General features: G+C 51.9%; 1 protein-coding gene across 1 annotated transcript; it reads left to right on the plus strand.

The window, feature by feature from the left end:
• Positions 1-4,781: 4,781 nt before the first annotated feature.
• ACER1 (alkaline ceramidase 1) lies at positions 4,782-14,877 on the plus strand. Its single transcript, XM_074851646.1, has 6 exons — positions 4,782-4,874; positions 11,274-11,388; positions 11,761-11,899; positions 13,041-13,178; positions 13,756-13,893; positions 14,709-14,877. The coding sequence occupies exons 1-6, from the start codon at positions 4,782-4,784 to the stop codon at positions 14,875-14,877; spliced, it is 792 nt and encodes a 263-aa protein (XP_074707747.1).
• The last annotated feature ends 473 nt before the right edge of the window (positions 14,878-15,350 follow it).

Below are 15,350 nucleotides of genomic sequence, written 5' to 3' on the forward strand. Positions count from 1 at the left end.
TTCCCAACTCACCCACTGCCTTGCTGTGAGAAGGGAGCAAAGTCATTTCGTCTCCTTCCACCCCAGGGCTCTGACTCACGCTTGCTGAGCAAACAGCAGGAGGGATGTGGGATGCGGGATGCCAGCACTCCCACCTCATCCTCCCTGCCCTGGCTGTTTGTTACTGCCCCTCTGCCCACAGTCACAGCTCCACACCAGCCAAGGCAATAAAAGACACGTGCCTCTGAGCCACAGCTTCTCCAAATGGGCTTTTTAAAAAAATCCCTCGTCAGCAGCAGCTCAGGTAGAAGCGTCCATCCAAGGTGCACAAGGCAGGTAGGACCAGCCTCAGGTTAAGCAACTGGATTCCCCCAGACTTGCGTGCCAGAGTCCCCACTTCCCTGTTTTGGTGGCAGCAGCAGCAGAACTGCTTCCTCACCACAGCCTGTGAGTACACAGTTAGAAAAGGCTTGCAGAAGACTTGCAGCTGGGCCTCGAGGCTGCAGGCTTGGCTCCTGTGAAAGCCCCTGCCCCTTCCACTGCCTGCCTTCAGCTGGCTCTGTGCAACACCCCCGGACCCTGCTGCCTGACCAAGGGGTGACAGAGAGAGAGAGGAGCCAGGAGGAGGCTCTCCAGATTAAAGCATGTCCCACATCACAAGGCCTGGGACGTTGCCTGGGATGTGGGGTCTTGTAAGACGGCTTCAGTCCCAGGGAGCCGGAATGTAACAGCTAAGGGGACAGGATGAGGAGCAAAACTCATCCATGAGGTTTCCTGGCAGATCCTGGTGCAGAAGAGACACATCTGAGCAAGCCGAGATGTCACCTGTTAGAAGAAAGCTGGAGAGGAGGCAGCAAGTCTTAGCGAGGAGGTGAGGACTTTGGGTGAAGCTCTGAGAGAAAGAAGTCTCAGATACAGGGAGGATTAGGGGAATCTCTCTGTGTAACTCTCACATGAGGCCCAGAAAGCTTCACCCCTGGGCACCTCCATCTCCCTGGCCCACTCCCATGTCAGCATCCTCAGCATCCCAGGCCCTTCTGACCACAGGCAGGAGGATGTAACCATTAGGAGGAGCTGGGCAGGAGGACTCACCAGGAAATCAGCCTCTCTTTATGACCTGAATGCTACTTATTGATGAATCAGGGAAGATGCAGATTCGTGACATCCTCCCTAGTAATTTATTCACCGTGTGGCACAGGATGTATCAGTGATGCTTGGGTGCTTTGCTCATGCCAAGGATGCCAGAGGTTTTGGGGTGAAAAAGCTCATTCTTTTCAAAGATGTTCATACAGGCCAGGCATCTCGTATCTGGGCAATGATCTGTCTTATTTTCAAACCCACCTCTGCCACCTTCCCTGGCTGACACTGTACCTCACCTGCCTCCCCTCGCAGTGGGATGGGCATCACCACTTGCTTCTCACCGAGATCCCCTGGGGAACCGGGCACCTTCTTTCGCCATGAGAACTCAGTCTCCTCCTCGCACAGTCCATTCAGGAGTTGTAAGTGAATAAGAAGCAAATTCCCCCCAGAATTCCTCAGCGTGTACGCCGCAGTGCGGCCACCCACGGGGTGAGAGCAGCTCACCGGGGATCGCCTCTGATCTTCTGCTTCAAGCTGCATTGTCTGTCCTAGAAAGACACCCAGCCTTGACTGAGCTGCATGTAATGGAGGCTCCACCATGTTGTAGTATAAGCTGCTTCAGTGGTTAATTACCCTCTCGTTTCAAAATGCATGTGGATTTGTGAGGCATCTTTAGGAGGTGTTGCACAGCTCAGGTCTCCCGGGTACACTTCTTTTCATAGAAGTATCAAAATAAATGGCTAAGCTTCCCAAAGAGCCAGTCCCCAGGGCAAAGCTGAAGTGTCGCAGCAGAAGCTGCTGTTTGATCCCTGCTCTTCAGGGAGCACATGGAACAGGGACAGGGACACCTTGGATCTTGGTCTGACCCTGCCCTGTGATGCTGAACGTGGTGTCTCCTCTGCTCCAAAAGGAAGAGCTGTCCAAACAATAAGCTTTTATGTTTAAGAAAGCAATGTATTTCTTCTTTTCCCAACCCTACATAGAGGAAAAAATGTTGCTTTTTGGGAAAAGTTTGATTGCTGCCAATTTTCTTGACATCCTGAATGGGGTTCAGGAGGAAAATCCTTGCAAAGCAGTCACCCTAAAGTGTCCTATTCAGCCAATTCTTTAACTAAATAACAAAATTAGCTAACTAGAAGTGTGATTTATTTTTATAATAAAATTATTTTTAATAATAAAACAGTAGTTGGGGATAATTTGAAAAGTGGCTCAAAAACGAGGCAGCAGCAGCTTGCCGCGTGTTTTTTGGTGGAAACTGCTTTGTTGGTCTTTAAGCAGCTCTGTAAGGGAGGCTGTATGGATCAGTCCCTCCCCTGGGAAAAACAGGGTTAGGATTGGGGTGTGTGCGCGTGCGCAGGTAACCTGCCTAGGGGCACACTGATGATTTCAGACTGCATTTCTACCCGCTTTTCCAATCTTTCCAGCTCATGCTTCTCTGCCCTCCCTCTCTGCCCCTGCCCATTTGGGTGCACAGATATAAACCCTCCAGCCAATATGTTTCCTTTGGGGGACTGGAAGGGTTGCCTGGAGGGTGCGCATGGCTCTTGTCTCATCCCAACGCTTTCCCTAGAGACGGAGCAAGGGTATTTCCTGGCGGCTGCTCCCGGTGAGCTCACACCGTGGGCACTCCTTCAGAGCTAGAGCGGCAGGGCAGGTTACTGCTCCAGCTTTGCTAGAAACCTTGGAGCTCCCGACCCTTCGCCTCGCCGTGTGGAAGCAGTGCTGGTCTGTCTCAAGGGAACACAGGTAAGCCAGGCTGGGCGAGCAGCGAGCAGCAAGCCAGCACACTGGGCACTCTGGTTGCTGCTTCGATTCTTCTCTTCCCTTCTTCTTCTTCTGTCTTGTGTCTCCTCCATCCCTTCACCATCTCTCAACTGACATCTGTTCAGCTAGGAGAAAGGATTTACCAGCTTGGGTCTGATTCTTTTTCTACCATATGCAACCACTTGCACTGCTGTAAAAGCATAATGCAGAGCACCGGGGATCAGGAGAGAGTCACTGTGGTGTGAATGAGCACATGGAAACCCAAGATCACGAAGAGGCAGACCTCAAACCAATCTGCCTGCCATCTATTTTATTTTTCTTCTGTAGCTGTGATCTCACCTGCTCTGGGGATGCAGTCAGCCTGGATTAAAGAGAGGGCATCGTTAACTTGCAATTGTAAAAGAATGGTGGAGGTTTATCCACAAGTCAGTTTATCTGGTTGGAGCAGGAGGTTACAGAAGAGCTTGTTTGTATTAGTGTTACACTCCCGTGTTTTCTCCCTTTGAACTTCTTCTTGGGAAGAGAAGCAGAGGAAGCTGTGGTAGCTTCACACCACTGCACACCTACACTAACTGTTGAACTCGGCGGTGTTGCTCAGCTGACACCGGTGTCAACAGGGACTTGACTGTTTCTCCGCAAGAACATGATCAACTGATGAGTGGTTTGCAGATAAACTTCCCTTCCCTGCGCTAGACCCAAAGCTGAAAAGATTTTCAAAGAAAAGAAAGCTCTGTTTTCCACCAGTGCCTTGGGAGCTCAGAGATGCTACTGAAGTGCTTGGTGTCACCCCGGTACCTGCTCATTCTGCAGAGCTAGGCAAGCACAGCCGGACAGGTTAGTTCAACACTGCATCCAGGGACTTAGCTGCTCAGCTCCAGGGAATTTCTGTGGCTCTTGTGTACCAAATACCCAGCTGCTAGGGTTTGGATGGTGCTTCCAAACACCTCTAAGGTTGACAGCCATCTATCAGCTTCTAAAATAGCTTCAAAGTCTCAAAGATTTGAAACAAAACGTGCCAAATAGGAAACTTGATCAGAACTTCTACTTTTTCAAATGAATAAAAGAGGGCTGAGAAATGATGCTCACACTGAGGATAGGAAAGTCTTTAGCATGAGGAAGAAAAACAGGCAAAAGGTTAGATTTTTTTTTAGAATCCCACTTGTAACAGAAGCTTTTGCAGCTGCCAGAGGTCAGGCTGAGGGATGTGGCAGTGGAAAGCCCACTCGAGGTGTGAAGCTTTGACACCTTTCGCTGGGATACCAGGACGGGTTTGGATGGGAGCGCATACAAAGTGAAATCACTGCCAGCAAAGAGACCCCTCCCAGTGCCTTTGCTCTGCACTCCCAGGACTCCAGTAATACCCAGGGTCTGTGCCGGTGCTCCAGGGCTGAACTTGCATAAGGTGAGCTCCAGCCCTCAGGAAGATGCTGAGAAATGACCAAGGAGAACAGAGCAAATGAGCAATAAACCCTGTAGAGTTGTCCACTCCCAAAAGGTAGCTCACATCCCACAGAGTACAGGGAAGTCCTCTTGGCAGAAAGCTCTGAGTCATAAAGAAAGTGAAGAGAAGGGAGAAGACAGGGTGACAGGACAGGGCCGAAACGGGGAAGCATCGTGTGGCAGCGCCAACCCCTGATGAGAGATGTTAAAGTCATGGGGGGGGGCTGTGGCGACCATTCCCAGGCTCAGAGTTCCAGAACATTTCCTAGGGTGATTTGTCACTCCTGCATCGTGGGGAGAGAAGCGGAAATATTCTGCAATATGATGTGTGCTGGGAAGAGGATGAGTCTTTTGTAGCAGGGTAAGGATGCTGTGCTCGAGCGGGCTGGTGCAACGTGTGTGCGAGGGGCAGGCAGGCAGAGTGCTCTTCTCCCCTTTCCCTCCGTCTGTGCAGCACACTCCTTCCCCGCCTGCAAAACTAACCCGCTCCTCTCCCTTTTTGCAAAGGTGGCCCAGCAATGCCGAGCATATTTTCCTACCAGAGCGCCGAAGTCGACTGGTGTGAAGGCAACTTTGAGCGCTCGACGGTCATCGCGGAGTACTACAACACTGTGAGTGCGGGCGCATCGCAGGGCAGGCTGGGGCGCGAAGGCAGCCGGCTCCAGGCACCCGGGAGCTGCTTTTGGGAGATGAGATGGGACAACCTTGTTTTCTCTCCTCCTGCTCACTCCTTTAAACTTCCTGGTGTTGGAGGGTGCTGCTACGGGGAACATTGTCTGAGCTTCAGGTAAATCATGGGACTGTCATTTCTTACAACAGCCAGTTGCTCACAAAACGAGCTGGGGTCAGGGGTACTTCTGGCACGTGTGGGGATGAGTTCCCAGTGAGAAAACTCTGGCAGTGCTCCTTAGCCCAGATTTGTGAGATCCTGTTATACCAGTCCTGCAGCTCTCCTGCCAACTGGGGTAAGTCCCACACAGGGCTCATATATTCCAGCTAAATGTACAGGAGTGGCAAAATGAGAGACAGCACTTGCATGAACCATGTTGGGCAGGTTGGGAATCCAGAACTCAAGGCAGAGGAAAGCTGATGCATGAGCCAGTTTCACCTCCTATGATCCTTTATAAAATTCAGGCTCCATCCAGTGCCAGTTCCTTGAATGCAGCCTCCTGGCTTAAGCATGGCTGGAAGCATCCGTAGGATCCTCAGCAGAGGACTCGGTAGATAACCAGCCTCTGCCAGCATGTCCTTCTACCTCAGTGCAATTACAGGCTAGCAGGGGTGTGAGGCATGCGGATTTACAACCTTCCAAAGGCCTTGTTTACAACTTTTAGCAATTACGGTCTAACACTAGAAGTTCTTGTTCTCATGGAAATGTCTCTTCCTCTTTTTCTAAAGCATTTCCTGCTTTTAATAAATTGCCTATAATAACAATAATCCCCTCACCAGAGTCCCGCGGCTCCCCAGCTCTAATTGCCCAACCAGGGTCTCAAAGGAGGGATGCTCAGGCTATATATAGTCACTTCTCTTTGAGACAATTAACAAATAAAGATCCACCAGTCCAGACCAAATCCTGCTTCCCTCTGGCAACCACCTGAATGTGTTGTGCTGTTGCCTGTTTACTGGCACCGCATCCCCGTCGGATGGGCTCAGAGCTGCAGTGAGGCAGAGCTAGCAAGGAGGTACAAAAATCACTTATATCAGCATTTCAGATGTAGCTGGAGGTGCCAGAAGCCTCTGTTTTGGAGTGTCACTGGCAATACTGGAGAGGGGCTGATTTCCACAAAGAACAGAAAGTCTGAAAGTTATGTTTTTAAGAAGAATTCTTTCTGGGAGATAAATTTGCCTCGCCTCCTAGATTAGTACCTAGGCAGCATTTGTCAAATGTGTCTTTGGAGGTGAGACCCCGTTTTCACAAGGATCCTCATTTACACCCAGATTGTCAAAGTGGCTCAGGGTCCGTAACACACCAAGAAGTCTCTCAGGAGCTCTCCAAGAACCCTGTGTGTCTAACCTCTCTGCAGCACACTGCTAGACATCACTTGGCGTGGCCGGATGCATAACTATCTTAGGCCCTCTAATTCCCATAAAACATTAACTCTTAGCTGCCTAGGTTGTTTTGTGGTACAGGCTTCTAAGTTATGTAGCTATTCCTGCAAATCTTACCCAGGTGCCTCGTTTTGGACTGAGGTCCCTACTAGCCACAGCCATCTCCCGTGTTTCCATACTACACCACCTTCAGGGCACTGGGCTTTGTTGGGATGAATTTTCACTGAGTAGGACTCAGACACAGCTTTCTTCCAGGAGATGAAAACTTCTCCGATGCATGTTTCCACACAGATGCAAACTAGTGGGATACCAAGGAACACAGAGAGATGTGGGCAGAGCTAACCCTGCAGGATTTTTTCCATCGATTAAACTAGCCCTTGTTCATCTCTCTATGGCAACACAAGGCACATATTTCCCAGCAGAGAAAGAGCATTTTTTGGTCCCTGTACTGATCTCCTTCTCCCCAGGCTCGCTTTTACCAGCCCACAGAGCTCAGCCGAGTGTCTGTGCAGGCAGAGGGAACCTCCTCTGCGGTTTCTGTCTTCAGGTGTGATTCCTGTCTAGAGGAAGCAGCAGAGGTCTAAACCTGCCTTGACAGCTGCCTGCATCAGGGCTGGCATGCGACCTCCTGTCCAAACAAGGGGAGACAAAAGAGCAAACCCTCCTAAAAACTGCTGCTGTCTGAGCATCTGACAACAGTCCCAAAGGCTGCACCGTGCTCAGGGCCAGACCTTGTAACCAAAAGTGGGTGGGAGCATCACTGACGTGGGCATCACCTCTTCATCAGCTTGCACACGCTGGCTGGCACTGCCTGGCCCTCACCCCTTGCAGCAGCACCAGGGGAGCCCTCTTCACACTCTGGGCTCTCCCACAGGATCAGGCTCCTTGCGATGTGCCCTAAAGGGGGGACTACAGAAATCAGAGCAGACTGAGATCCATCCCTAGCTATCCCTGCTGCCTGGCAGCATGTTCCACATCCAGCTGGGGCTCAGGGCACTGTCTCAGGTGTGATTCTAACAGCCTGGATCTCCTCTCCTCCATTCATTTGTTCCCCATATTCAGATTGCATCCTCCCTGTGGCAAGGTTTATGGGCCTTATCTCACTGGCCTGCCCTGAGATAATTATATCAATATTGACTTCAGTGTCACTTTGCCAGAGCTGTAGAGTAGCTGGGAATCCAGCCAGCTCCCACCCAAGCCTCCCGCACTAAATCAGCTCCTAGTGGAGCATCCTCTTCACTGCCTTCTTCCCAACACTGCCCGGGGCTCAAGCAGGGTAGTTTTGTGCCAGCAGCAGCAATGTGCTGCTGAGAATTCCTCTGTGCCAGCCACATTCTCTCTCGGGTCTGCTTGGGTTGGATGCTTTTTATTAGAAATAAGCACCAAGGGTATGAGAAAAGAATGTAAACAGTATCTTTAAGTACCTAATAATACACGGTGGCTCATGATTGGAGGCAGTTCAGCCACAAAGCACTAACTATTTATAGTGACTCAGTGACCCAGAAATTTATTGTCTTCTGGCTGTTTGTAGGAGAACTGTATTGTGCTACATGAGGGTCATCAGTCAGGGACTTGTCTTTCTACCCTCATCTCTTTCCTGAAATGACTGATCCAGGATGCTGGTAATGACACCCAAATCCTGAGCAGTCTCTCCAGCAAAGCAGCAGGAGCTCTGACACTGCCATATATCCAGAGCTCCCGGATGCTTCATCGATTGGTGGAGATAAGCTCAACTGCAGGTGCAAACTACCTAGATACGCCCAGAGAAGCACTCACTTTCAGAGCGTGTCAGAGCCGTGGCGTGTGCCCCGGCCCTTCACACGGGCTCAGTAACCCCGCGGCATCGCAGAGGCATCGCTCTCCTGTCTGCCCAGAAAGTCGCCTGCAGGAGTATGGCAGCTCCCTGCCCGGCACTCTGCAAACACTAAACAAACAGCTGTTTCCTGCCCCAAAGCACTGGTATGACATTGGGATGTCAGGACATGCAGCCTCATCTTCTGCTACACAGGCCTGGCTATTAGGAACTTGCTCTGCAGGTCTGGAGATCCTCTGAGGTATTCACTTCTCTCTTTGGCCCTGTGGGCTCTTCTGTCAGCTAAAGCTGTTTCGCTGGCCTTTAAGTGAATGAAAGCACTCCAATGAGTCTTGCAGAAATCTCCTTTCACTGGGGAAAATGCCTGCCTTGAGTAAGGACCAGCACACGCCTTGGCTGCTATTGCACCGTTGCCGTGCTCACAGAGCCAGGCAGAGCTCTGCAAACCAGCATCTCCCGTCCCAATCCGTACCAGGGGCTTCTTCTCACTCTGTCGCGGACGGAGATGCAAACAGGTTCTCTGCAGTTCTCTCCCTCCATCTCAGGCTGCAAAGTGCTGAGTTGCAGAAGTCCTGCCTGGGGCCTTTCCCATGATCCTGCTAATGCACCAGGATTAGAGCCATGTTGCTGCTCCCAGTTTTGCTTTTTTCCTAGTGAAAGAAGCAAATGCCAATGCAGGCGGGCTCGGCTTAGGCACCTGGAGCAATAACTCACACTTGTTAGGAAGTGGGACATTGCTGTGAGCTCACACAGTGGAAAACCACAGGGCTGAGTCACTCTCACAGGTCAAATCACACCTCGGCTCCATCACCACTCTCTTATCTCCCTGGCATCCTGGGCAGAGGGAGCTGGTGCCTCGTGCCCAGTACGGCCCAGGTAGGTATAAGTAGAAGCCATGCTGGGGGGGGTCAGTGTGAGGAGAGACTCTAGAGAAACTTCCTAATGGGAATACTGGAAGCAAAACCCTCCTAACCACGTTTCAGATGGAGCTTGCCACATCCTAGAGGGAAGATATAAGAGAGCACTTACAACTCAGGGCTTGGATCCGATGAGTGATGAAGATCCCATGTCCCCACAGATGCAGTTGTGTGGTGGTTCTCCCCTAAGCTCTGAGTTTGGCTGCTCTGTAAGGAATCACTCCATCTTTTCAACCCTAATGGCACGGTTCCCCTGATAATCCCTCCCCTCTGATATCTGATCTTGCACATCTCACACTGAATTAATGAAGTGATAACATTGCTGTTATGTAATTAATGGCACTGTTGCAATGCCCACTGCAGCAGGGACTCAGACCTCTCTATGCGCAATCTCAAACTCCCGCGTTTCCTCACTTGGACGTGCATGCTGGCACTTGCATACCGCTGCCTCTTCTGCAAACATTTTCTCTCTTCTTGCTATCCCTGCTTGTCTTCCAAAAGCCTCTTTAACCATTTCACCGGAAAAGAAACATTTGCAACACAGTTGCTATTTTAACACGCCGTTTGGTTTCTCGATCATTTCCGAACAGTTTGACCTCAGTGTGCAAGTGGGACCAGCACTTCTCTTTTCATAGCTGGAACGGGAACATGCCTGGATTTGGCTCTAGGCACCTATAGAAAACCACTCCACTTGGCCTGAGAATTGTTGTTAATGGGAGCATCAACTTGCTTCATGAAAGCCTTGGTGAAATTCAAGATTAATCTCCAGGTGTTAAAGGGAATAGAGACCTTACATTAAGTGTGAATTGTGTTTCCCTCTGGAATACGAGAGGGTGTGTTTCACATATATGACAACATCCCTGTGATTTGCAGCCCTGTTACCATAAACTTAGATCCCACGGGACATCACAAGCCAAGCATCGATTTTACAGTTTACCTGGTGCATGTAAGGGCTGCTGAGGGGTGAGACTCCAGCTGTGGAGGTCAGATTCCAGGCCTGGGGTCTGGGTCAGTATCTAGCTGGAAGATGAAAGGAAAAGGATTGTCAGGGTGAGATAAAAGTCCCCCTGGTGTTGTGCCAAATGGCATTTTAGCAGATGGCTCTGCCCTGCTCTTCTAACACCCCAGAGAGCTGTCTGGCAGGTAGAACGTAGCACCACAGTCCCAACCTTTCATGAGCAAGAAAGATTTTCCTTGAGGAGGCTGTACTTCCCTGTGATATCCCTTTACTGAGTTCACAAAATCAGGTGAAAAAGCCAGGGTAAGAACCTGTAGAGGGTAGGGATTATTTCAAACTTCCTTCCCCTGTAGCTGCAGGGTGGAGCAGGCCTGATCCAGCAGACAGGGCCAGGCTTTGGGCACTTGCTGCTCCTCCCCAGCTCCCACATTTTGCCCATCAGCATCTGCCGTTCCCTGAAGCACTGGCGCTTTCAACCAGCCCAGGCAGCAGCAACGGGCTGAGCCCCAGTACCATCCCCTCCTCCCCAGACAAATCAAAGTCTGTCAATGCAGCAATTTTGTGGAGCTGGAAATCAGGGCAGAGTCATTTCACTGCATTCATTTGCTAGGTATGCTGAAAGGAGGTTTATGACTTCATGTAATTACTAGTGTCCAGAATACCTCCCCCCCGCAGGCCAGGTGGTTTTGCACATGACACTACAGGATGTCACCTCAATCCTGCCTGTTCCCATTTACTAATATCCAGCTTATCCTGCTGCTCTCCACTGCACCCTCACTCCTGACTGTGGCTTGCTGTGGTGGCCTAGCTCCTCACACCCACCCAGCCCCTCGCAGGGGGGTGGCTGCTGGCCAAAAGGGGCAGAAGCCATCCAGGGAGTTTCTGGCAGGTCTGGGTTGACAGAAGAGGGAGATGGCTGCAAACAGAAGAGCTTTGGCAGCTTGCTTGAAGACACCGGGCAGCTGAAGATAAACCATCACCCCGAAGGGCCACACCAGCACACCCTGGGCTTGCTGGCCCCAGAGGTACCTGCAGTGAGAGCCCAGATGTCTGCAGCCACTGCTGTCACAGCAATAGCTGTCCTTCCAGTTCCAGCCTCGCTTCTCGAGAAACGCCTCTGCCTTCTCCCTGTGCCAAGAGTAATACCTGCTTCCACACAATGCTTTCCACTAGAGATCAGTATCCTCTTCACACATGGAGATACTGAGGCACGTGGTGGGACGGGACTTGCCCAAGATCATGCAACAAGCTGAATGTGCCTCTTGTGTTTCAGATCAGCAATGTGAGCTTCTTTGTCCTTTCTCCTGCCCTGCTCTACCTGAACCGGCAGTACCGTCAGCAGCGTGCCTTGCCCATGTACATCGTCTCTGGCTTGCTCCTCTGTGTAGGTGGGTGCCAAGGTTGTGAAAAGACCAGACAGATTGCCAGAGCACCTGACTGTTCATTTCTGATACCTCTGGAGGTTGGTTCTTAGTGGCCAAAGCACAAGGGCAAGCTGGGGTGGGAAAGTGAACAGCCATGTCTGTTTGAAGCCCTGCAGCTCGTGGTTCCTGCTGGCTCTGGATGCACAGCTTCCAGCCCAGTAAACCCCCGTGGTGCTGTGTGGACTAACTCACTCAGGCCTCCATTAATGCCAAGGTCCATGCCCTGCTCTTCAGGAACGGTGTGTCTTTAGAAATGGCGCCCAAGAACTTCCCAGGCCAGACAGGCTTGTGCAAGGACGAAGCTTTGGTGACACGAGCTGTCCTTGCTCCTTGCAGGTATCTTCTCCACGTACTTTCACATGACCCTGAGCTATGTGGGACAACTCTTGGATGAGCTCTCCATCCTCTGGACGCTGGCTGTGGCATATTCCTTTTGGTACCCAAGGATTTACTTCCCCAGGTGCATCAAGAGCAGGTACGACTCAGAGGGTTTGCAGGCTCTGAGGGGAGGGATGGGACATTGACATTGATACATGTGATCCACAGAGCCCCCCCCAACCCCCAGCCAGCTCCCCTGCAAGGGGTCAGCATTGAGGTGACTGCAGTTTGCTTTGGGACCAGACCCTCCATCACTCAGTGGTGGACGTGCTGACAGAGGAAGAGTCAGGGAAGGGCTGTGCTGGACTCCTGTTGACTGGAGCTCTTTGCCTTTGCAAAGCTGCAGAGGAATCTTTGCATGGAGAATTTCAAAATTAATTAGGAAATTAAACGTTTCTGAGCACTGACATTCAATTACCCATGCTGTCAGACTGTTACAGCATCCCCTGCTATCCACAAAGAGCTTTCCCTGAAGGCTGATGAGGTTTCCCATAGGACAAACCGGTCCAAGTTAACAGCCCACATTTCCAAGGTTGCTTGCAGGAGGGCTGGCTGGGCTAGAGGAACTCAGCAGAAAGGATGGGGATGCTGGGTGAGCATGGATCAGCGGAAAGAGGAACCCAGCAGGGCTTTGCTCAAAGGATGGTCCCATCCTGGCTCGCTGGAGCCCTCTGAGCCATCCCCGTTCCAAGTCTTGAAAAGGCCTGCTCCAAGTCTGCTCTTCCCATGCCAAAGAGGAGGTCACCAGGAGTTCACTGTGGAGACATGGTCGGGGAAGAGGGGAAGGGACTTGGCAAGGGATTTGCATGTGAAAGGCCCCTCTGAGCCCTATTGTTGTTCAGTCAGCCCACATCTGCATGTTTGCTCCGCTCAAGCCCCTGCCCGCCACTGCTGGGACTCCCTCTGTGCAGCCCTTCCCTGTGCAAAACTCCAGATGCCTTGGCCTCTGGATGTCCCTCTCTGGTCTGGCATCACCACGATAGTGCACAAGTTACCTTCTGGGCTGTGTTCCCCACTCAGTCATGGCCTAACAGGGGAGCTTGGGGCAAAACACAGATATAAACAGATATCTCAGCCTTCCTGCCAGGACTGCTGCAGAGGCTGAGGTCAGCCCTGTGCAGATTGGAGGTGCTGGAGAAGGGTTTCCTCTCTCAGGCAATGAGCAGGACCTCTCCCATCCTTATCCTTCCATACCGTGAACCCCGGGGGCACTGATACTCACTCCCAACTCCCTTTAGGAAGCAATTCTACTGGCTGACTGGTGTCACCACCGTCATCAGTACCTTGATGTCCTTCATCAAACCAGCCTTCAATGCCTACGTGCTCAACTGCATCGCCTTCCACCTGCTGTACCTGACATGGCGCGAGCTGAAAAAGTAAGGAGGGGGCTCAGAGGGTTTATCTGCAGGTCCATTACATGCTCCTGGCAGGCTCACACGTGGAGGTGACTCTGTGCACAACAGCGAATCAAGCCCAAGTCTTCATCAGCCACGTGTTGGACTATCAGCTCTGCAAAGAATCGGGGCAGCCTGGGAGGGACCAGGAAGAGGCACAGGCAGGACTGTGGGTACAAGAAGGCCAGATGGCCCAGGTGCCACGCAGAATGGGGACAACCCATGGGACGAGTGTATCATCTCCTACCCAGCTGCCGTCTCTGCAGCTCTTCCCCTTGGGAGGGATTTGGGAACCAGTGTGGGGTTGGGAGAACCCACCAGGATCTGGGGAGAAAGACAGGAGTGTCTTGGCATCTCCTAGCACCATCCTCACCACAGAAAGTCAGAAACCCTCTCTACAGAGCCACACTTCTCCAGTTCTTGTGGTCTGATGAATACTCTCCAGAAGAAACCCACTGGGTTTTGCCCTGTTGCATTAGCATTTGCAGACAGAAACCAGCCATCTTTAAAACCCACTTTCCTTCCGACTCCGCTTCCTCTCCCTCACTGTGTCTTCCAGGTGCAATGACAAAAGGGTTCACCGGATGGCCGCAGTCATGGTCCTGTGGTGGGTGCTGGCCATCAGCAGCTGGATAAGCGACAGGTGGCTCTGTGGGCTCTGGCAGGCCATCAACTTCCCCTACTTCCACAGCTTCTGGTAAGGGCTCCAGCGTGGAGGCAGGAACCCCAGCCCAAACATTTCAGGGGCTGAAGGGCCACAGATAAGGAGAAATGGCAACAGGGATGAGATACTCAACCAGGGAGCAGCCGCATCTCTGCCCAACCCTCTCCCCTTTTCCCCTGTCGCTATTGAGGCTGCTCCTCACCCTGCTCCCAGCCCAAGGATTTGGTTCTAATCACTGCTTAATATCCCTTATCTCCTCCACACCAGCCAAACAGTGTTTTGCAAGTGAAATTGTTCTAAAAGTCCCTCCAGGTAAGCAGCTTGCTTTCAAAGGGCTGCATCTGCTCCCGGGAAGCTGCACGAAGTGAAGTGTTCTTGGAGTTATTTTAATAGCCAAACTGAAAGACGGGGATTTGCTTGGGCAAGACATCTCAGTGCCTGGCCAAGCGTGGCTGTAAGCGCTGCACACAGCGTGTGTTCTCAGATTCATCCTCACAGATCACTGGGATGACTGGGACAGATACCCAGCACTGCTGGGCTAGGCCAGGCAAGGTGGAATGAGTGGTTTGGTTTGGGGCTTAAGTCCCCTATATCACCCCATCCCCTCTGCACAAGGAATTGCCCCAGCTCACAGAGCTCTTCTAGGATTTCCCCATAGGCACAAACCCTGCAGGGCACACGCTCCCGGCCACCCTCGCGCATCACAGGACCGGGACCTTTGCCTGCTGTGCTGTACCCCTGGGCTCTAGCCTCACGGTGACAACGCCAGCTGCACACCGCTATGAGGTGCAGGAGAAGCAGATGGAGTTACCACTGTCCAACACATGTCTTTTTGGTTTCCTTGCCAGGCATGTGCTGATAGCCATGTCCCTCCTCTACTGCTGCCCACTGGTCATCTACTTCGACGTCAGCTATGAGATGCCATCGTTCAAGCCAAAGTTGGAATATTGGCCCAGCGACTCTTGGCCTGTTGTGGTGCCTTACGTTGCCCTGGAGGAGCCCCACAAGCAGTGCTAGAGCCAGTTGCCCTCAGGCATCCCTTGGGCACAGGGTGCGTGATGCACACGTGTGTGTCCACACGGGGAAAGCCTCAGCTGCGCGCCCGTTCCTCACACAAGGGCAGTGTGGCTAGCGGATGGGGCAGGGAGCAGCTGAGGCCTTGTGGTGCCAGGCATGAAGCAGGGTGGAGGTGCCCTGGAAGACTCTGCCCAGACTGGCGCCCGGGGAAGCGAAGGTCTCCTCCTCCAGCAGATCCCCACTGGGAAGGGGAAGGAGACAGTGCTGCTTCTGTGTCTTCTGCATTAGTCAAGCGGCGGCACCCCTTGCTGACAAGAGCACAGCGGAGAACACAGAAGCCAAACTGGTGGCAGCTGGGCTTGTTGGGGCTGCTCTAATTATTATTAATTTTATTTATTGATGTATGTGGTCTTTCTCACGAGAGCTGTGCATTAAAGCTATGGACACGGACTTGCACTGAGCCCCTTTCTTTC

Source organism: Strix uralensis, chromosome 27, assembly GCF_047716275.1.
Source record: "Strix uralensis isolate ZFMK-TIS-50842 chromosome 27, bStrUra1, whole genome shotgun sequence".
NCBI classification, from domain to species: Eukaryota; Metazoa; Chordata; class Aves; order Strigiformes; family Strigidae; genus Strix; species Strix uralensis.

Coding starts and splice junctions, on each gene's coding strand:
- ACER1 (XM_074851646.1), top strand. CDS start 4,782: ATGCCGAGCATATTTTCCTACCAGAGCGCCGAAGTCGACTGGTGTGAA. Junction 4,875..11,273: donor TCGCGGAGTACTACAACACT/GTGAGTGCGGGC, acceptor CTTGTGTTTCAG/ATCAGCAATGTGAGCTTCTT. Junction 13,894..14,708: donor CCCTACTTCCACAGCTTCTG/GTAAGGGCTCCA, acceptor TTTCCTTGCCAG/GCATGTGCTGATAGCCATGT.